The sequence below is a fragment of the Ursus americanus genome, chromosome 14 (assembly GCF_024610735.1).
Source record: "Ursus americanus isolate L20-20 chromosome 14, mUrsAme1.1.p, whole genome shotgun sequence".
In the NCBI taxonomy this organism is placed as follows: domain Eukaryota; kingdom Metazoa; phylum Chordata; class Mammalia; order Carnivora; family Ursidae; genus Ursus; species Ursus americanus.
Window position 1 is genome coordinate 45,124,747 of NC_142140.1, and position 21,521 is coordinate 45,146,267.

Below are 21,521 nucleotides of genomic sequence, written 5' to 3' on the forward strand. Positions count from 1 at the left end.
AGTGGAGGGCGGAAGCAGCCCGCGAGGGCAGCCGTAAACGGCTCCCTCGCGCCACTTCCGGCCGGCTTCCGCAGACGGGGCTGGTGGGCGATCGTGAGGCGCCGGAGGACGTTCCCTGCGGCCGGAGCCATGGAGATGCCTCTGCCGCCCGACGGTGAGGCCCAGCCTGGGCTCGGGGACCGTTTCTCTCTCCCTGGAATCCCTTCTTGGCCCGCGCCGCCTTCCGGGGTTTCCGGGCCTAGGAGGGGGCGGGGCTCGGCCTCCCGGGTTCGCCTGCGGCCTCTCCCGCGGGTCCCCGCATCCCCGGCGCGCGTGTGGCCCCTATCGGGACCCGTACAAGGGCGGCCTCTCCGGAGCCCAACCCTAGGGACCCCGGCCCGGCGAACGGGGGCTGGGACGCCAGGGCCCCCGGATTTGGGCGGTCCTCCCTGACGCCCCGCGTGGCCTTTTCTCCGTCCCCCAGACCAGGAGCTTCGAAATGTCATCGACAAGCTGGCCCAGTTCGTGGCTCGCAACGGGCCCGAGTTTGAGAAGATGACGATGGAGAAGCAAAAGGACAACCCGAAATTCTCGTTTCTGTTCGGAGGCGAGTTCTATAGTTACTACAAGTGCAAGCTGGCGCTGGAGCAGCAGCAGCGTGAGTTCTCTCCAGCTCTCAGGCCGTCCCTTCGAGCGATTCCTTTCTCTGACTCCAGTTCGGGCTCTGCCACAAACCGCCTTCTTGTGGGCCGCATGCTCTGTCTCTGAAAATGGGGCAGCTGGGCCTTCATGATCCCTTCCGCTGTTTCCAGGGCCCTGCACCGAGCGGCTGTTGGGTCCGAGTGTAATGGAGAATGAGGTTATTGATCCTCTTTCTGGGCTCCGGATCAGGGATTACTCTATTGTTTTTGGAGATGTGATGAGTTGGGTCAGCAGAAGTAGAGTGGCTGTTTCGGTGTTTTCCAGGGTGAAAGTGAGAGAAGCTGGACCGGGACCCTCCTGGCAGGCATTGTCCAGCACCCTTTGCGAGCTCTCAGTGGGTCTAGCAACATTTTTATGCATTTCAGGTGTTTGCAGTCCAGATCCAAAAGACATGTTCTTTGGGGTTTAGTTTTTGGCAGATGTTTATGGATGTTCACCCGGTTGGGTATCAGGATTCCAGCCCTGCCCTCAAAGACTCAAAGAGTCTAAGGTGGGTTTAGGAATCACAGCTGGCCTTTGAATAATAGATAAAGTCACCAGGTGGTAGGGTCCCTGAGGGCAGAGCCCACATCTGTCTTGTTCCGTTCCTAAGTACTTTGTTTGAATGAATGAGGAGGGGGCTGCCTAGTAGATGGGCATTGAAGAGTGAATGTTTCCTAGACTACAAGCTCCCTGAGCCCAACCAGACCTTGTCTGGGTCATTGTTGTGCCCTACTACATGGTATTTGGTAGGCATTCAATGAAAAGTTTGTGAGAAACAACAAAGGTGCAATGGTTTGAATAAATGTAATGTGTTTAGGGAGCGATAAGAGAAATCATGAGAGGCCCAGCATGGCTGGAGCGTAGAACGTGTGTAGACGAGGGAAGGGTTTGATCTGGAGTGGTCAATGCCAGGGGGAAGGTTCGGGTTTTCTCCCGCCATCTAGGGGTTCATCTGGTGCCCAGTTAGGTTTGAGATGGAGGTGGAGGAGATTTGCCTAAAATCGTGGGCCCATTCCTTAGCCCCAGCACATCACTTTGAAAACTGCTGCTATAGGTGGTGGAAAGCCACAGAGTTTGAAAGAAGGGAGAGGTGGATCAGGTTTGTGTTGCCAGTGTAGAGGACAGGCTGGAGGGGGCATGAGTGGAGGCTGCAGACCAGGGAGGTCTGCAGGTGAACGAACGGGGCAGTTGGTGGTAAGGTCTGAATGAGGTCAGCAGGTTGAGTCAGGCACGGGGGCAGGTGGGGTTAAGGGGTAGAATTCATGAAGTGGGGCACCAGTTGGTTATTGATGAGAGTGGCATAACCAGGCCAAGGAGGACAGTGCTTTAGCTCACGTGACCGTGAGGTGAGACAGTGAGACGCTGTTTTCCCGTCAAGGGGAACCCACTCCCTCCCTGGAGGGTCAGAAATCAGAGGCCACTTGGGACTTGGTACTATAATGGGGGGAAGTATAGGGTGCTTCTGACAAGGGAAGATGGGGGCTCAGGAAATGCCTTCTGTGGGCAACAACGTTTCAGCTGAGACTAAAGAATGTGTCCGAGTTAGCCAGATGGAAACAAAGAAGAAGTGCTCAGGCAGAGGAAGGAGCCCTGGGAGGGGCTGGGAGTGGAGGGGGCAGTAGCTCAGAGTGGCTAAAGCCCAGAGAAAGGGTGCTGCTTGGAGTGGACAGAGGCCAGGGTGCAGAGGAGGGAGGGCCGGCTGGCCAAGGACTTAGGAGTTCTCCTGGAAGTTTCTGGGGAGGTCTTGGAGAATTTCAGGACTTTGTTGTGGAGCGGGCTTAGACACTGTGTAGCTGGCGCTTCACCTTGGTAGTTTGAGGAGAGGCTCTTCTAGAATGGCGCTTTGCAAATTCTGGTGAAGGACTGGCTTTTATTTTTCGTTTTGTAAAACTCCCAATCTGTTGTGGAAAGTACACTTTTGTAAAATACAATAAAACGTGATCTGTGAAACTTCGAGTTGCTATAAAGGCGCCAGAAGGATCCCTTGGCATTTCTATACTTGTCTGGTCCGGGTTTCACCCATGGCTGGCCCTCAAACCTCTTGTGAACAGCAGCACCCTGGCCGTGCTGTTGAGAAGTACAGGGGGCAGGACCGGACACAGGAAGATAGTTCCAAGGGTGATGCAGGTGACAGCAGAGTCACAGCAGTGACGGCAGGACACAGGCTGGAGTGTCATCTAGAAGCCTGACTTGACTACACGGTGACTTGTTAGTGAGAGGTGCAAGGGAGAAAGAAGTGCCCAGACCTTCTGGGCTTCGGGTGTGGGCATAGCCATGCCAGCCATGGAGGCCGGGAGGGCCGTGGGGAGGTAGAGCACATGGCGAGAGGACACGCGAACTTGTGTGAGGTGCCTTTGGAAAGTCAGTGGGCTGTTTGGTCCGTGATCAGATCCACAGCGCAGGGAATCCAGGATGGAGGTGGTCGAGGTAGGAGTGGTGGCTCGATCATGGTAACTGCAGCCTCGGAGTTCCTGTGTCCCACTGCCGTGTGGGCTGGCCCAGAGGAAAGGGCAGAACCAGGCATCCCCGCATTCAAGGGTCTGCCAGAGAAAGACGGGCCTGGGGGTGGCCACACAGGCTACATGAGACAAGGACCTAGGACAGGGCCACGGGGCTGAGGAAGGATGTCCACAGCGGCCCAGGGTGGGGGTGCACAGCCAGACTTCCATGGGGCGACATAAATGGGAGCTGAGGGATCGAAGATGAGTCTCAGCTGCAAAATCATTGCCAGAGAGACGCAGGGCAAAGGGAGGGTTTTTAAAGACAGAAGCTGCTGAGGAGGTGGTGGGGGACGGGACATGAGGGAGAGCCTTGGGGAGGGCTGTTTGTCTGCCAGCGGCCATGGTCTGGGTTCAGCAGAGGCTTAGGCCTGGGTGAGGGGTGGAGGGGGATGGGCTTGGTCTCAGCTGGAAGGCCAGTGGGTAAGGCCAGATGGTGGGCGGGAGAGGGGCCAAGGTGATATCGCACAGAAAAGGGCTAGGGCCCTGTGAGAGGAGGCCAGGGCGGGCACTACAGGCAGGGCAGGAGGGGCCGTGCAGAGGGAGGGGGTGCAGTGCAGCACAGGGACCCTCTTGCAGATGGTGAGTATAGGCAGGGGCAGTCTCTGTGGCTTGGAGCTGCCCAAGAGGCAGCAAAGGGGCCACCTCCTCATGGAGGCCACCTTTCCTCCTCTCCTGCCAGTCATCTGCAAGCAGCAGGCCCCGGAGCTGGAGCCAGCCGCGGCCCTGCCACCCCTGCCACAGCCCCCGCTGGCCCCGGCTGCACCCATCCCGGCGGCCCAGGGAGCCCCATCCATGGACGAGCTCATCCAGCAGAGCCAGTGGAACCTGCAGCAGCAGGAGCAGCACCTATTAGCACTCAGACAGGTACGGGGCCTGCTCCTCCTCCCCACTTCCCCGCCCCTCTTCCCCTCTCGGTCCTGGGGTGGGCACCTGGAGCTCAACCTGTGCCTCTGTTTTTGCACCTGTACGTTGGAACTAATAACAGACTAATAATAGACGTCAGCAGAATTCCTCACCGTACGTCAGCACCGAGGACAGGGCTGCCACTACCTGTGGTGTGTTTAGCTCGACCCCTGACGCTGGACACAGGTTGCTTCTTGTTGTGGGTGAACTTATCCTACAAGCTCTTTGATGGACAGACTCCCTCTGTGCGGGGATGGAAGGCCAGGTGGCCCCTGGTGCCGTTGGCTCCAGCTCCTGCTGGCTAGGTCGCCCCAGGCTGTCGTGGGGAAGAATGTTTTTGTCCTGGTTTGTCATAGCCTGATTTTTTGGCCAAGTACAACAGGACAAGTTGCCAGAAAAACAAGACGAGTAAAAAATAAGACCCCTGAAACACCAGCTCCGCTTTTATTACTAGATGCAAGATGTAAAATTACCGTCGTTTTGCTGGAAACAAAACCTTCTAGAATGCTCCCCCTCAGTTTCCACACACAGCTCCTCAGGGACTGGGTGGCCTGACTCCCGAGCCCGCAGCAGCCCTGGGCCTCAGCCACTTCCCAGGGCGCGGATCTAGTGTGCGAGGCCCCGCAACCCATTTTGATTCCCGTTTCCCTGACTGCTGGTGTGGTTGCTCTCCTTTCCCTTGACTGGCAACGGTTTGCATGTCCTCTCAGTGCTGTCGTGTGTCCACACCTGTCTGTTGGTTTTCTTTCTGTTTTTGTTGAATTGATTTGCTGATCATTGCTCTGGGTGTTCATTTTTCCATCTGTCACCTTGGGGCAGACATCTCCTGCTGTGTCCCGTCTTGCTTTATCCTCTGCCTGCCGTGGTCACGGCCATGACTGTGACTGTCCCAGATGCCTGTCTCAGGCTTTGAGTGTGACCTCCTGGTGCTGGGGGCAGGGCACTGATGGGCCAGGCTTGCCCTGGGCCAAGGTCCTTCCTCATGCAGTCCCCGTCCTGCTCGGCCTCCCAGGAGCAGGTGACCGCGGCTGTGGCCCATGCCGTAGAGCAGCAGATGCAGAAGCTCCTGGAGGAGACCCAGCTGGACATGAATGAGTTTGACAACCTGCTGCAACCCATCATCGACACGTGTACCAAAGATGCCATCTCGGTGAGGGCAGGTGGGGGCTGGGGGGGGGGGCAGGGTGCTCCCAGAACCTGGTGCTCCTGATGGAGGGGGGAAGCCCACCACAGCCTGCCTGGGCTGGGACTGCACCAGGGGAGCCCTGTCCGTCCCTCCCCTTCGCTCTTGAGCACCGTGGGGAGGACAGCACGTGGGCAACGTGTGCTGGTCCTGCAGCCGAGAGGGAGCCCGAAGGCAGGCGGCAGCCTCGGTGTGCCCCTGAGCCCTGGGACAGCACGCCCTTGGGAGCACCCTCACCCTCCCGGGCTCCTGCGCGAGCTCCGGCTCACCCTCAGCCTGGCTCCCGCAGGCCGGGAAGAACTGGATGTTCAGCAACGCCAAGTCCCCCCCGCACTGTGAGCTGATGGCGGGCCACCTCCGGAACCGCATCACCGCCGACGGGGCGCACTTCGAGCTGCGGCTGCATCTCATCTACCTGATCAACGATGTCCTGCACCACTGGTGAGGCCCGCCAGACTCCGCCTTCCCTCTTGCTCCTTCTGGCCCTCTGCTGGACTGCTGCGCTGCGCTCAGTAGCCTGGCCTGGCCTGGGACTGGGGGGTCACTTGTCCAAGGACCCCAGAGGAGGGTTGGTCTGAGCCATGAGCTCTCCATTGGGAGGACACCACCCCCCACCCCCCACCCCCCGTCTCGGCCCCTTCCCTGGACCTTTCACTTCACTTGGGCCACCGTCCCCACTCGCTCTCCTTGGGGCACCTCTGGGTGTCTTTCCACATCCGTCTGTATCCAGTGCCAGTTTCTCTTCGCGCGATCTACACACAGACACAGCTCTGTCACCTGACTGCTCTGCTGCAGGATCCCCCCCATGGGGTTCTCTCTACTATCCTCTGTCCCCCTCCCCCCCGCCCCCTGAGACCACTCCCCCAGCCCTCCCGAGACCAGGCCGGCATTTGCTCCTGCGCAGCCTCTCTGGTACCTTGTGGTAGAGGTGAACTTAAGAAACCCAGACACTGGGCCAGAGCGGGTCCGGGGAGGGCACTGGCGGAAGCGCACATTGCTGGCGGGGCTAGTGTTTAGCCGTCCAGGCTGGCTGCGAGTTTGGCTTTGAGCCTGGCTTGGCCGAGGGGGATGACTCCTGTGAGAGAGCAGCAGAAACGGACTCTGCCTGCCCCCTGACCCTTCCCCCGTCTTGCCCCATCTCCTGCCCCACGTGTGCAGCTTGGGTCCCCGCCCCTCCGTTCCCGGTTTCCTATGCCACACAGGTGGCCCCATGCCCGCCCGGCCACTCCCTGCCTCATCCCTCCTTTATTTCTCTGCTGTTGGGAGATCGGCAGCTGCTCAGAACCTTCTTTGCTCTCCTGCTTCCACCAGCCACTCTGCTGACCAGGGCAGCTCTGCAGAGACACAGCCCGTTGCTGGCAGTCATCCAGCCATGCTCCTCTTGAGTTGTGCTCTGTCCAGAAGCCCCGTGCCGCTCACCCTGTCCTCCCCTCCCCTTCCCTCCCCGGCCCGGCTTCTCGGCCCACACTCACTGCTGTCTCTGAGCACCCTCTGGTGAGCTTGGTGCTGGGAGGGCTTCTGCCTGCTCGCCTCCTGCCCTGCGTCCTCCAGGAGGCAGCACGTGTGGCATCAGGCTCTGCCGCCTTATAGCACAGCCCCAGGGGCCTCCGCACCCATTCACACATGCAGCGCCCCTGGGAGGATGGGCGGGCAGGCTGCCTCACGTCCCTAGTTGCCTGGCATGCCCAGCACACTCCCTCTGCCTCCTGAAAGCAGGGCTCAAGCTGAGGTCTTGTGCATAGTGGGTGACAGGGCTGAGTGAGGCCACGTGGGCAGCTGGGGCTCCTACAGGCCCCGGGTCCGTGGGTCCTTGTGCCACCCTGGGAGGGAAGGCTTATTTTACTGGTCAGGAGATCAGGGTGACAGCCCTTGCTCTGAAGGTCCTCAGGCTATTCTTTTCCTCCTCCCACTGCTGTCCGTCTGTCACTTGGGCCCAGGTGCCAGCACAGGTCTTGTGGGGAGCCCAGCCCTCGTCCCAGCCGGGTTGGGGGCCCGCGTCCCAAGAAGGCAGAGGGTGCTGTGGCTGGAGCCGCAATGGTAACGGGCGCGTGGCCGGGTCCCGCCCCAGGGCCCTGACGCGCGGAAGGTCTCTCCCTCACAGCCAGCGCAAGCAGGCCAGGGAGCTGCTGGCCGCCCTGCAGAAAGTCGTGGTGCCCATCTACTGCACCAGCTTCTTGGCCGTGGAGGAGGACAAGCAGCAAAAGATCGCCCGGGTACTTGGGGCAGCCGGGAGAGGAAGGGGAAGAGGGACTCGGGGGGCGATGGGGACTCTGGTTTCCCTGCTGACGCAGCCTCTCCCTCCTCCCCCACACCCAGCTCCTGCAGCTCTGGGAGAAGAACGGCTATTTTGACGACTCCATCATCCAGCAGCTCCAGAGCCCGGCCCTGGGGCTTGGCCAGTACCAGGTGGGTGCCCTCCCCACCACACCGCGCCCTGGGACTGGGGTGGATAACCCCAGAGGGTGTGGCAACCGCCACCTCAGCCCGTTCCCGAAGTCAGGCGGCCTGCAGCCCCCACTTGGGCTGGGAACGGCTGATGGGTTGGTGATTTCAGAGGCCAGGTAGCATTTTCCAAATGGGGCTCCCACCTGTGTCTCTGGAAGGGTGGTGAGCAGCAGCCTCTGGGGGCTCCTGTCCCATCCACCGTGACCAGTGAACCCTTCCCAGGTGAGGCCGTCTGACTTTTTTCCTGGTGCTTTTGTGGCCAGCTTGCCCTGTCCAGGCACGGCTGCTGGTGGTGGTTTTGGCCTGTCGGCTCTGGTCCTCCCGCCTGGCTTCTGCATGACGGAAGCATAAGAAAGGCTCGGTGTCGTCTAGGCTGCCATGGTCACATGCGTAGGCAGCGTTCCTGTGTGCACGTCTGCCTTCTCGCTGGGGAGGCATCTGCTCAGAGAACGGGGGCGCAAGGCGGGCAGGGAGGGCTGGCCAGGTCTCCTTGGTCACCTCAGCTGTGGCACCGGTATTTTGGCCCCTTCCGCAGCTGCTAGAAGGCAAGGCAGAGCTCCCGCCCCCACAGGGGAGATGCTTTCATTCTCAGCCCAGTGAGGAACGTGTGTGTCACGCTTTAAAAATGTTTCCCACTTTTGTTGTTGCTCAGTAAAGCAGCAGACATGCTGCTCCCGAGCACAGTGGCGTGGACCGCTTCGTCTCTCCTGAGTTGGTGACCGTAGCTTATGTTTACTGAGCTGCCCGGTCCCTTTCCCTGTTATTTCACTGAGTTCGCCCCCAGAATCCTTGCAGATATGTCCTGTTACCGTTCCCTTTTATAGCTGAGGAAATCGAGGCTCAGCGAGGTTGTGACTTGCTCAAAGCTGGGCAGCGAGTGAGCAGCGTGGCCCCCGACGGTGGCCTGGAACCCTCGTCCCAGGTCATGTTGGTCACGGTTGTGTGGTGGTACAGGGCGCACTGTCCTTGCGCCTCCCTGTTACCAGGGAACCACAGACTTTGCTGCAGCTGGCGTCCTTTTCACGAGATTTGGGCTAGATTTAGATGCTCCGTGCTTGTTCAGACCGCGTTCGTTGTCTTACGGGACCGTCCCCTGCCTGCCCGCCCGAGGCACTGGCCTGAATTCCCCGGTCTTCCCAGGGCTTGTCCCTGAGCGGCTCCAGAAGGGGTGGGACTCGGCAGCAGGCGCCGAGGCGTCCGTCCTGAGTGCCGGCCGCTCTCCCCTCTCTCTGCCAGGCGACACTCATCAACGAGTACTCCTCGGTGGTCCAGCCGGTGCAGCTCGCCTTCCAGCAGCAGATCCAGACCCTCAAGACGCAGCACGAGGAGTTCGTGAACAGCCTGGCCCAGCAGCAGCAGCAGCAGCAGCAGCAACAGCAGATTCAGATGCCGCAAATGGAGGCCGAGGTCAAGGCCACCCCGCCGCCGCCCGCCCCACCGCCGGCCCCCACACCCGCCCCTGCCATCCCGCCGACCACCCAGCCTGGTACGGGGCTCCCTGGGGGGCTGCTCCAAGAGAGCGGCCTTCTCCGCCAGAGATGGGCTCTGGATCTGCAGGCCTGGTTCTGGGGCTGGATTCTAACCTGTTTCCAAACACTAGGCCCGGGTATTTCACAGGCAAATGCCACCAAACCCTTCAGCTCAGGTGATTCCTTTCCTGTACAGACCATCCCAGAAAACACAGAGGCAAAGCTGCCCAAATCAGTTTTCGAGACCAGGCTAATTTTTACACCAGATGGAGAAAGAGTTACGGAAATCAGGCAGCATCCCTTCTGAGCAAAGACGCAGGAATACTTCACACCTGAAACGTAGCAGAGTATTAAAAGACATACCATGATGAGATAGGATTTGCCCTAGGAACGTGTAAGGATGGTCTAACGCTTAGAAGTCTCATGAAACAACGGATGAGGTGGAAAAAATGATCTTTCAAATAGATGCAGAAAGGGTTTTAATAAAATTTGGTAATGAAAATTTTTGAGCAAAATAGAATAGGTACAAAATGAGGTATTTATCTGAAAGCTTTCAAAGAGGGGGCTGTACTCCCGGTGAGGTCAGCCTCCCCACTGCGCGCTGCCCTCCTGGAAGCCATCAGTTTGGGGGGGCTCGGGCAGCAAGGGTTTCTGAAGAGGTAGAGGCCCAGCCTGGGTTGGTCCCGGGTGGTTGCTGGTCATCGTTTCCACTAACCACCTTCGTGTCTGGCTCTAGATGACAGCAAGCCTCCCATCCAAATGCCCGGCTCCTCTGAGTACGACGCCTCGGGAGGAGTCCAGGATCCTGCTGCTGCCGGCCCCCGGGGCCCTGGGCCCCACGATCAGATCCCACCTAATAAGCCCCCCTGGTTTGACCAGCCTCATCCCGTCGCTCCTTGGGGCCAACAGCAGGTATTTTCCCAGACTTGTGGGGGCGGTGGGCCGTCTCCTGTGTGGATCAACGGGCTGGTTGTGGCTCGCTGCGGGAAACGGAGGTTCTGCAGCAGGGCCCGGGTTGGGTGGGTGGAGGAGATAGACCAGCCCCATCTAACTGAGGGGTGGGGGTGGGGCAGGACAATCAGGGCTTCACACCCGTCCTGGTGCTGACCATCCGGGCCTCTTAGGAACTTCGGCCCCTCTGTTCCTGTGAGGGCTGGGCAATTTCAAACGGTCAAATGTGGCAAGGTGATCAGTTTCTGTCCCCTTTCTAACTGGTTCAGCCAGCATGGTGCCAACATTTTGTCTCCCTGGAAAGAACATTGTGCTTGCGTAAGGAAAGGGAAGGTCAGACACATAGGGCTGGCAGTGCTTTCTGGGGCAGAGATGCTGGTCACTCCCTCTGGTTTTTTGGAATCAGAAACTTCTAGGCCCAGGCAGGGTTCATCTCATCCAGCTTAGCATGACTGGGAAACAGTAGAAACATCCACTTGCTTGCTGGCCACTGGATCTGATCCGATGGAGCCTTTGGGCACAGCCCAGGCCTTTCCTGGGTGTCCACCTTCCCCTTGATGGGGCCTAGTGGTTGCAGCCTTGCCAGGTGACTCTGGGGAGGACGGGAGGGAGATAGCTCTGGACCGACAAGCGGGGCTTGTGGCTTTGAGTTGCCTGTTGTACCCCTCCAACCCCAAACCTGAGCTTTAGGAGAAGAGATTTCATTTCACAAAAGATTGGGCATCCCCATAAAGACAGCTTCTACCCGTGAGTGCTGGCTGTGAGCCGTGTGGTATCCGGCATTTTGTGGGCACCCTCTGATGAGACGACAGTTCTCATCCCCGTGGTGTAGGTGTTTGCAGGGTCAGCCTTCTTTCTGGGAACTGGTAGGATGGGCTCATGACAACAAGGTCCCCGCTGAGGGTCTGCCTGGGGGAAGAGGTACAGTTGGCCTGGCCTGCCCATGTGGGATCTTACACATTTTGAAGTAACATTTTAAAAATACTTATTTATTATTTGATTTGATTTTTGGTAGGCTCCACGTCTAGTGTGGAGCCCAATGTGGTACTCGAACTCACGACCCCGAGACATGACCTAAGCTGAGAGCAGGAGTTGGATGCCTAACCAGCGGAGCCACCCAGGCACTTGAAGTAATTCCCATAGTTAGAAACTGGCTTTCTAACTTCTTGAAAGACCTGAGGGTGTGGTGTGGCCCCGGGCCTACTTCTGTGTTGGCAGTCAGCGGGGCTACCAGCTGTGACCCTAAAGATGGGCCCCCTGGTCATCCACTCCTAGGCACATCCCACCCTGGCCCTGAGTTTGGGGTTAAAGTCCCAGTTTTAAGTCTCAGGACAGCAGCTGGGTGAGGTCCAGTGCTTCCGTTCTCTCCCACCTACGGAAAGACATTTCCTGGTCTGGGTCCTCAGAAACAGACCCTGAGACAGGGTTTGAGGGCAGGTAGTCAGTATGGGCGGTGACCCAGAAGACCACGCAGGGCAGAGGGGACGTGACAGGGAAGGGGCTATCGGCAGGGCAGGTGTCCGCCGTGGGGTCCCTGGGGCCCAGCTCCTCCCTGCGCTCTGCAAGCCATGGGGGCTGCGCCTCTGCCGGCCACCAAGGGGCATGGGCACTGGAGTGCGTCCACCGGCTTCCGGCTCAGGCAGCCGTGCCGGGAGTTTTGGGAGCCCCGGCACTTGCGGCCTGCCCGGCTCTCATGCGGCCACGGGAAGCTCTCGGCTGAGGTGCAGGTGCGGTCGTGGGGAGTCTGAGCGCCAGAGTCCCCGCTGCACGGCAGAGCGAAGGAGGCAGCACCGGGTCGGGGCCCGTCGCCTCCACGGTTGGAGAGCCACACCGCGGACGTGTGGCCGGCGCCGGCCTGGCCTCCGGAGGGGCTCACGTCCACTCCTTGCCTTGCAGCCTCCCGAGCAGCCGCCCTACCCGCACCATCAGGGCGGGCCGCCCCACTGCCCACCCTGGAACAACAGCCACGAGGGCATGTGGGGCGAGCAGCGTGGGGACCCCGGCTGGAATGGCCAGCGCGATGCGCCCTGGAACAGCCAGCCTGACCCCAACTGGAACAGCCAGTTCGAGGGCCCCTGGAACAGCCAGCACGAGCAGCCGCCGTGGGGCGGGGGCCAGCGCGAGCCGCCCTTCCGCATGCAGCGGCCGCCGCACTTCCGCGGGCCCTTCCCGCCCCACCAGCAGCACCCGCAGTTCAACCAGCCGCCGCACCCCCACAACTTCAACCGCTTCCCGCCCCGCTTCATGCAGGACGACTTCCCCCCGCGGCACCCCTTTGAGCGGCCACCCTACCCTCACCGCTTCGACTACCCCCAGGGGGACTTCCCTGCTGGTGAGTGCGAGGGCACCTTCTGCGGGGACTGGCCCCCGTCTGGGAAGCACTTCCCTCTCCTGCCCCTTGTTCCTGAGACGGTCCTGGCGGCTGCTTGTGGGAGGCCCCCCGACGGCTGGCCCTCCTGAGCAGCCCAGATGGTGCTGCCTGACCTCATCACTGGGGGACCTCGCAGGTCCCCTGAGTCAGGGTAACAAGCTGAGGGTCATAGGATGGTGTAGACGTCCCGTCCGGGCCCTGGGGAAGGTGGAAGACAAGCAGACGGGCAGCCGGGGTCCAGGCACGTGGCACACGCTGGACCAGCCGTAGAGGTGAAATCCCATTCCCGCTGCCCACGCAACCCTGGGAGGAGGAAGGACACGGGCCTTCCGGAAGGAGAGTCGCTCTTGAGCCCCGCAGCAGACGGGCAGGCAGGGCAGGGAGTCCAGGACCCACAGCGCCTGCGGGGCCCTTCCTCATTCCCTCTCGCTGTTTTCACCAGCTTTTTTCATTGCTTTTCTTCAGAGAATCTCTAGATTTTTCTGTTTTCAAAAAAAAAAATTCGTTTCTACTCTATTGCTGCTTCTCTTTTCACATTAAACTCCGGTCTCGGCTACAAATTTAGCTGAGACCAGCGAGCACATGTATTTGCCAGTACACGCTTCCCGTGGCCATGGTAACAGCAGGCAGAGCGGGCGGCTTCCCCCTCAGCTCCAGGGGCTGGAAGCCTGAGACCACAGGGTCTTCTCCCCGTCTTCACGTCCTCCTGCCCGGAGTGCATCGGTGCTCTGCGCTCCTTGTCAGGATGCCAGTTGTGTTGGATCGGGGCCCACCTGCAGGATCTCACCTCAACTGAATCACCTTCAGAATGCTCTGTCTCCAAACAGTCATACCGTTTTGGCCCATTATGTTGCTGTTTTAAGGTTTTGTGATTTCCCTGTTCCTCTTTCCACCTTGAGTCCATGGGTGGTGACGTGGGTGCAGGACAGGTCCCCCCAAACCCGGCTCCTCCCCCCCCCAGCTACATCATCCCGGGGAGCGAGAAGTAGCAGGTGAGGAGGTGCGGCCCCGAGCACGTGTTGGCGCCCTCGCTGAGCCCCCTTCCCCAGGCACCCGTGCCCTGGCAGACGTTGACTGCGCCCCCGGCACCACCCAGCTCGCCACTGCCCGGTAGGCCTGAGAGGAGTTTCTGTTTTGCAGAGATGGGACCCCCTCACCACCACCCTGGCCACCGCATGCCTCATCCTGGGATCAACGAGCACCCACCCTGGGGTGGGCCCCAGCACCCCGACTTCGGCCCTCCTCCCCATGGCTTCAACGGGCAGCCCCCCCACATGCGGCGACAGGGCCCTCCCCACATCAACCACGACGACCCTAGCCTGGTCCCCAACGTGCCCTACTTCGATCTGCCTGCAGGGCTGATGGCCCCCCTCGTGAAGGTAATGTCGCCAGGCGAGCACCCAGTTTCATAGCACACACTTGTGCTGGTTCCTCTGTCCCCACGTGAGAATGGTACAAGCGGAGCCCATTTCCTGATAGAGGACAAACGCTGCTTCCTAGGGTCCCTTCCCACTCGTTGCTACGCCCAGCAAATGGGACTGGTCAGTGGGAATGTGTCCGAGCCAGTGCCTCTTCTCGACTTGAATTCCTGAGGTGAAAGTGAGCAAGGCCTGTGTCCCCTCTGCTCATCCACACGTCCTTCCCAGTGCTGCACACTTTGTGGCCCTAAGGCGTGGTCCGGGCTGGGTTGGGTGTGAGGCGTGGGTCTTCTTGATCCTGGCCCTGGGACGTTACCCTGCCCAGGGGCCGACAGCGGAGGGCGTTCTCAGGGAACACAGGGAGGGGCAGCGCTGGGGGGTGAGGGGAGCAAGACAGGGTTGGGAGCAGCTCCAGGGACATGCCGAGGAGGAGCCACTCCATCGCCTCTGAGGCCCCATCAGATCGGAAGTTGAGAACGGCCACGCTGAGACAGCAAGGGGGTGTGAGCCCAGCTGGCTTCTGGAGAGGGGGTTCCCTGGGCTGGGCTGGGGCTGCTCTGACCGGGGAGGGGGCCCCAGGGCAGGACTCGGGAGCACAGCGCAGAAGTCCGCAGGTGGCAGCATGTGGGATCCACGTCATGTCTGAATAAACCAAGGGGTCTTGCCGTCATCTCAGCGTGGAGGGTGTGGCTCACGTGTTTTCTGGAGAGAGAACTCAGACCTTTATTGGCCCCAAAGGAGTTCTCCACCCCCTCGCTTAGGAATCACATCATTGGTGTGGCTGCAGCCCTGGTGGGATTCCCCAGGAAGGGCAGCGGGAGGAACTGATGCCCAGGGTAACCCTGACACCAAACCAGGGCCGTATCCCCCCGACCCTGCTCCCCCAGTCGCCGCAGCACCCCGGTGGGCCTGAGGGCCTCTGGCAGGGCGTGCATGACAACTGTGTTCTCCACTGCAGCTGGAAGACCACGAGTACAAGCCTTTGGACCCAAAGGACATCCGCCTCCCGCCCCCCATGCCGCCCAGCGAGAGGCTGCTGGCGGCCGTGGAGGCCTTTTACAGCCCCCCCTCCCATGACAGGCCCAGGAACAGGTACGGCGCTCAGGGGGACCGGCAGTGGGGCTGGGGATGGGAGGGAGGCCTCTGTTCCCTTTCCTGGCCTGACTTGCCCGCCAAATTTGCTTTGTGAGAAAGACTTCTAATGGCCATGCCTTCTGCCCAGGGTGGTGTGAGGCCCAGGTGAGGAAAGGGGGTGGCCTGGAAAATGCTAGGCCGAATTAGGGCCCATCTCTCCCCCGGCCGTGGGTAATGTGTGTCACACATACGGTGGCTCCCAACAAAGGGCCTCTCTAGTGGGGAACGTGTTGGAGCGAGTTGTCATCTCAGGTGTGGCATGTTTCAGAAGTGGCTGGCAGCTGCGTGCCCCAGGCTTTGTCACGGGCCCCCTCAGGGCACCCTCGAACGGACTCATCACCAGTACAGCCAAAACCACCTCCTGCCTGTGCTGGGTCACTGGCCTGTCCCTCTAGGAGTCAGAGTTCCTTGTCCCCAGTTACTTAGGTCATGGGCCATAAGAGCCACCTGAGCTATTTTGGGAAACATAGATGTGGAAAAGGCTTGGGAGCCAGGCGTGCACCCGGCCTCTCTGCTTCCTGGCAGGCGGCCCAGCCCCAGCCGGCCTCCCCGCGTGCGGAAGGGCTGCCCGTGGTGCCGGACCCTGCTCAGCGTCCGTGTGAACGAGGGAGGGGAGGAGCATGTGCCCGCACGCGTTTCTGGTGGGGTTTACTCCTGCTGCACAAGTTCCCCGCGGGAGGGAGGCAGGCAGAGTCACACAGGAGATGCCCATGTCTTACAGCGAAGGCTGGGAGCAGAATGGCCTCTACGAGTTCTTTCGAGCAAAAATGCGGGCGCGGCGGAGGAAGGGCCAGGAAAAGCGCAACAGGTGAGCCCGCGGGTGCCTGCGCACCGTCAGCCCACGTCCCCAGCCAGAGCGGGCCCAGCCTGTGCCGCTGTCAGACACCCTGACAGACCCACCATCCAGTTAGGCCCCGGGCTGTCCTGTCTCCCCTGACGGGCAGAGGGAGGTCGGTCCGGCCTCTGCTTGGGCCTAGGGTGGGTTTTCCTGGAAGGCCCCAGTTAAAACTAAGACGCCAGCCCAAGAGAGGTTTGTGGCGTGCGTGCTCAGCCGCGCGTCTGGGAGCCGGGTCCTCTGAGGGGAATGGGCAGCTCTGCACCCAGACCCGCCCGCCCGGGGTCTTCTGGAACGTTCGGGCATGCCGCTCACGAGGCCTCTCTCTGCAGCGGCCCCTCGCGGTCTCGGAGCAGATCCAAAAGCCGAGGGCGCTCTTCCTCGCGGTCCAACTCGAGGTCATCCAAGTCTTCCGGCTCGTACTCCAGGTCCAGATCGCGCTCCTGCTCCCGCTCCTATTCCCGCTCCCGCTCCAGGTAGGCCGGGGGCCGCGCGCCGAAGAGGCCCGTCTGTGGCGCCCGTGGCCGCCGCCCACCATCAGCTCTGTCCTCCCCACAGGAGCCGCAGCCGGTCCCGCTCCTCCCACAGCCGCTCCCGCTCCCGCTCCCGCTCGCGCTCCAAGTCCTACTCCCCGGGAAGGAGACGTCGGTCGCGGTCCAGGAGCCCCACCCCGCCGTAAGATTTCTGTCTTAACTGTCCAGTGACTGCTGGTAGCGCTGGAACCCTCTGATGCTTTGCTGTGAATGTTGAAACCTGTCGCTAGAAGATGTGCTCCCGGTGGCCCATGCTGAGGCGGCCCCCTCAGGGACCCCCGAGTTCTAGCACAGTGACAGTGGCACCCGCTCTTCTCACACCTTGCTCTTACCTTTTTGTGGTAATGTTGTAAAGCCTGAGATAGTGGCTTGGCTGTCTCTGAGCCTTTCGGGGGTTCCGTGTGCCCTGGCCTTGCTGCTCAGTGTGGGGCAGGGGCCATCCTTAGGGAGCTCCCCCACCTGGCTGGCGAAGATGACAAAGAAGAATGCTAGAGACCCGGGATGTGTGTGTGCGTCCCTCTAACACTGGTGAATGTTCACGTACGCCGCACGCTGTAATATTCTAAGACTTTTCATTCCAATAAATGTATCGACTCTTTTTTAAAAAACGTAACCTGTCTTAATTTTAGTTCCTCGGCTGGTCTGGGTTCTAATTCAGCACCTCCTATACCTGATTCAAGGCTCGGGGAAGAGAACAAAGGACATCAGATGCTGGTGAAAATGGGTAAGGCTCCTGGGAAGAACCACCACCCGCTTCGGGCTTTCGGGGCTGGGGAGCCAGAGCGGGTTCCGCTCGCTGCCGGGACTAGAAAGGGCGAACCCACAGAGTTCTCGCTGGGCGCTCTTTCTCACCGCAGCAGGCTCCCGCGTGTCAACCGCGTGACTGCGCGTCACGCAGCTGTGCACGTGAAGTCTTGTTTCAGTTCATGGATAAATGTGCCAGATTTCGACTTCCTGTGGGTTGTAACCACCCTCCCCCCTTTCTTCTTAAGGCTGGAGTGGATCTGGCGGCCTCGGCGTGAAAGAGCAAGGGATCCAGGACCCCATCAAGGGGGGGGACGTCCGGGACAAGTGGGACCAGTACAAGGGTGTGGGCGTGGCCCTGGATGACCCGTACGAGAACTACCGCAGGAATAAGAGCTACTCCTTCATTGCCCGCATGAAGGCCAGGGACGAGTGCAAGTAGGCGCTCCGTGAGCAGGAGCCGCGCCTCGGCCACCGCGTTGGGCCGTTGGGACCTTCCTGGCTCATTGGCAGTGACAGATGGTAGGGACAGCTTGGTGGTCACACAGTCGCCATCTTTGGGGAACAGGAGAAGAGAAGGAAGATGACAGCATGCCTAGGGAGATCGCCGTGCTCTATAGCGTGGGAGGCCCTGGGCCCCGCGCCCCGCCTGCCAACCAGCTCTCAAGGAGAAGCCAGAACCTGCCCAGAGATGCCCCGGCTGCCCGGCCACAAGCCTCCTTCCCTTGACAGAGAAGTGAGAAACACGAGACCCTCCAACCCTGGACACCAACTCCCGACACCCGAAGGCACAGCTGCGCACCTCCCCGCAGTCAGCTCTGAGCTTCCACTTAGCCCAGGAGGAGTGTGTGGTGGTCAGACGGCCCCGGGCCCGCACCCTGCCGCCCACACCCCGCCGGCCCGCGCTGGGTGCCAAAGCTCGGGCCGGGCGCCGGCTACAAACAGAAAAACAGACCCTTTCTGATTGGCAACGTTACACAGGGCTTTCATTTTTACTCCAGATGTTTAGTTTTAGAGAAGGGAATGTTGGCCTAAGAGGATCCCAGTGAGAATTTGAAACCTGGTTCCTCAGACGTGCTCACGGCCCATAGTTCAGTTACTTTAGTTGTTTGAGTTGAAATTCTTTCCCCAAACGTTAGCCACTCGTGGTCCCGCAGGAACAGAGGTTCTAAGGAAGCTGATCTGAGGCATCTTCAGGTCCTGGAGTGACGCCCTCGGAGAGCCTGCACCCTTAGCGTCTCTGCTTGTGTGTTTCGCGTAGAGGAACCCAACACCAGCGCTCGCGTGGACGGCCTGCTCCGACGCGGGGTGCGGAGAGCGACCCCGGCCAGGAGGGCAGATGCCGCCGGGGACTACGCGGGGACGGGCCGCGCCTGGCAGACGTCTGTGGGCAGCTCGTGCGGTGCCGTCTTTGTACAGAAACATTTTTGAAAAACTCTTTTCAATAAGATGCAGAGTCCTCTCCAACTTTTCAACCTGATGTGATAAAATAATTTGATTTTGTTCTAGATTTCCTGTAGCTGTGAATTGTTCAAACGTGTCTGATTCAGGATAAAACGTAAACACGTGCTGTTAACGATTTCTTGTGGATTTTACTGTTTTGCCTTCAAATAAAAACTTTTTTTAAAGAACTTTTTCCCTGTGTGTTCGAGTTAGAAGTGTGCTTGGGCTGAGTCCGGGCGGCGTGCCTGGCGTGCCGATTCCGAGTTGTGCAGTCCGGTCAGAAGCCGTGCCCTGGCATCTCCTGTGGGTGTCCCCGGCGCGGACATGGGGCGCTGGCTCCTGTGGGGCAGACGGGGCTTCTCGCCCCTTCCATCTACCTCTGCTCACGGGGAAGGCAGCCCCGCGGGGCTCCAGACTGGCGGGCATCCTCCGTCCTGCTGTGAGTGGTGACAGTGCCTCCCAGGGCTCCGTGGCCCCTGGCCTGTGCGTCCTCTCGGGCTGGGCACTCAGAGGAGGTGGGGGCTGGGAGTGGTCAACCACTCAGGAAAGGCTGGAGCCGGGATTCCACTCAGGTGAGTCCTGGGTGCTGCCTGCTCCCACCACCGTCACCTGGAAAACAATGTCACAGCTGGTGTACTGGCCCAGCTTGTTAGCTCAAACCCACAAACCCTGCCTCACCTCCTGGTTCTCACAGCTCCTTCTTCACCTCCTCCAGGGCGTCCTCCATGGACAGCGGGGCGGGCCTGTGGTGCCTGATGTACTGTGGGGCAGAGGACAGAGATGTCACCACTGCTGCCTCAGTCTATTGAGGCCTTGGGTGTTGGAGGCGGCACCTGTCCCCAGTGGCTCCCGGACAGGCGGACAGGAAAAAAGGTGGGATGCCATGTGACAGTGATGTGGAAATGACAGGTGAACCCAGACAGGTGCCTGGCAGAGCACCCCGCAAGGGGCGAGCCCTGACTGGGTCTGAAAGGGAAGCATGACCGTGGCGGGGCCGGCGAAGGGGGGCTTCCAGGGGGGCCCTCAGAGCACATGGGGACTGGGTGCCGCTCCCAGGACACGGGCCCAGCACGGGCAGTGAGGAGCCATGGTGGGCCGTAGGCAGGTGACATGGTCCAACCACGTCAGCTGTATCCCATCAACCAATGTGTAGGACCAATGTAAAAGGACTCTGGGGGGTGCCGTCCACAGTCCAGAATGGGGGAAACTGTGGAACAACCTGTTTTCTTGAACAAATAAACTACAAGGAGACATCAGAGAGATTGGCGGGGGCAGGGGTTCTGATGAAAAAACAGCAACAAAATGTACAACTTTCATGAGACAAGTAGAACTCTAACGCTGGATATCCAACGGTATCAGGAAAAGCTCGTTTGGCTTCGGTATTATAACGGTATCGTGACTGTATTTTTCCAAAGTCCTTTGTTTTGAGAACTACGCACTGAAGTATTTGTAGATAAAAGGATAGAAATCACCATGCAGAACGGCTCATATAGTATGATGCCATTTCTATAAAGAAATACACATTATTATGGGGCGCCTGGGTGGCACAGCGGTTAAGCGTCTGCCTTCGGCTCAGGGCGTGATCCTGGCGTTATGGGATCGAGCCCCACATCAGGCTCCTCCGCCATGAGCCTGCTTCTTCCTCTCCCACTCCCCCTGCTTGTGTTCCCTCTCTCGCTGGTTGTCTCTATCTCTGTCGAATAAATAAATAAAATCTTTAAAAAAAATACACATTATTAACAACGTTATACCTATTACATTGTAATATATATTCGATAATACACAATTACAATATTGTACATTCTATACATAACAGTTCATGTTTTACATACGGAAAATCTGAAGAACATCGAGCTGGTGATAATTGTCTCTGAAGTTATGGAGGGCTTTATAAATTACCTCTCTCTGAAATCAGATTTTTATAAAATGAGAACAAATTTTTTATAATCAGACAAAAATTAACTTTGGGGAGAGAGAGGTGAGTGTGACGTTTCTGGCGCTTCAGCTCCCAGGACGGCCCGCCCCTAGCAAGGAGGCTGCCTCTGCTCGTCAGAAACAGGCCGTCAGAGCCAGGCTCCTTCCGCTGGGACCGCAGGCGGCTGGGTCCGCAGTGTCCCTGCAGCCCGGGCTGTGCGCCGTCCCCCTCCATGCGCCGAGGCCCCCGCCCTCTCCCGGGAAGGGCTGTGTGCTGCGGTCACCTGTTTCGTTTCCTCCAGGGTGTGGTAGTGGAACGAGTCTCGGTCCAGGGACTGCAGGAGGGAACCGTGCAGGTGCCGGCTGGTCTCCACGAACTGCCGCGTCAGGCTCAGCTGCTGCTTCAGCATGTCGTTGAGCGCCAACACGGCCGGGCTGTAAGCTGTCAGGGCTGCACCCGCTCCGTGTCACTCGGCCGCCCGCCTGCCCCCCACCACGGGTGTCCCCCCCCCCGCAGGGGGAGCAGGTCCGCGGCTTTGGGCCCACGTGCTCGGCAGCGCCCCCGTGCAGCCACGTGGGGATGCTTTCTGGAAGGTACCGCCGCCAGAAGTACCAAAGGCCCCACCTATCCCTCCCGGCCGCCTCCACCCTGGAGTGAGTGAGCTGCTTTCTGCCCGCTGGCGTGTGACTCGAGAGTCGCACATGTGGGATGCTCAGCGCCCAGGCAGAGACGCGAGTCTTAACTAGACGTCTGACTGCAGGACGAAGTCTAGTCAATCGGCAGCCCCAGCTGCCCACGGGAACCTTCTTCACACCACTGAATCGGACACTTAGAAATAGCTAAGAGGGTACATCTTACGTTATGTGGGGTTTTTTTTAAAGATTTTATTTATTTGATAGAGACAGCATGAACAGAGAGAGGGAGAAGCAGACTCCCCACTGAGCAAGGAGCCCAGAATCATGACCTGAGTCGAAGGCAGCTGTTTACCCGACTGGGCCACCCAGGTGTCCCAC

The 21,521-nt window shown here is 59.6% G+C and overlaps 2 protein-coding genes across 11 annotated transcripts in view; one reads left to right on the plus strand and one right to left on the minus strand.

Moving 5' to 3' along the window:
• On the plus strand, positions 1 to 18,781 carry CHERP (calcium homeostasis endoplasmic reticulum protein). 2 transcript variants are annotated; one of them, XM_045778463.2, is made up of 17 exons: positions 1 to 154; positions 464 to 637; positions 3,844 to 4,028; positions 5,080 to 5,217; positions 5,540 to 5,691; positions 7,319 to 7,463; positions 7,567 to 7,656; positions 8,932 to 9,181; positions 9,901 to 10,076; positions 12,012 to 12,447; positions 13,627 to 13,865; positions 14,863 to 14,996; positions 15,760 to 15,846; positions 16,206 to 16,349; positions 16,432 to 16,548; positions 17,036 to 17,130; positions 17,399 to 18,781. In XM_045778463.2, exons 1-17 carry the CDS (start codon positions 130 to 132, stop codon positions 17,590 to 17,592), a joined length of 2,781 nt encoding a protein of 926 aa, XP_045634419.2. In that variant the 5' UTR covers positions 1 to 129; the 3' UTR covers positions 17,593 to 18,781. The 2 variants fall into 2 exon arrangements, with proteins under 2 accessions (XP_045634419.2, XP_045634420.2); XM_045778464.2 differs by having other exon boundaries at positions 7,352 to 7,463.
• C14H19orf44 (chromosome 14 C19orf44 homolog) overlaps positions 18,120 to 21,521 on the minus strand; it is a 17,078-nt gene continuing 13,676 nt past the window's right edge. For 6 of the 9 annotated variants that reach the window (XM_045778469.2, XM_045778468.2, XM_045778465.2 and 3 more), the window contains one exon: positions 18,120 to 20,958. In XM_045778469.2, the coding sequence (XP_045634425.1) occupies positions 20,657 to 20,958 (302 nt within the window). In that variant the 3' untranslated portion in view covers positions 18,120 to 20,656. The remainder of the gene's footprint in view (positions 20,959 to 21,521) is intronic. The other 3 variants (XM_045778471.2, XR_006776299.2, XM_045778472.2) reach the window with 3 other exon arrangements.

Bases quoted from the DNA above. Each gene is read 5' to 3' on its own strand.
- CHERP (XM_045778463.2), top strand. From the start codon at position 130: ATGGAGATGCCTCTGCCGCCCGACG. The intron at 155-463 runs GTGAGGCCCAGC...TCCGTCCCCCAG, and splicing joins GATGCCTCTGCCGCCCGACG to ACCAGGAGCTTCGAAATGTC. The intron at 638-3,843 runs GTGAGTTCTCTC...CTCTCCTGCCAG, and splicing joins GGCGCTGGAGCAGCAGCAGC to TCATCTGCAAGCAGCAGGCC.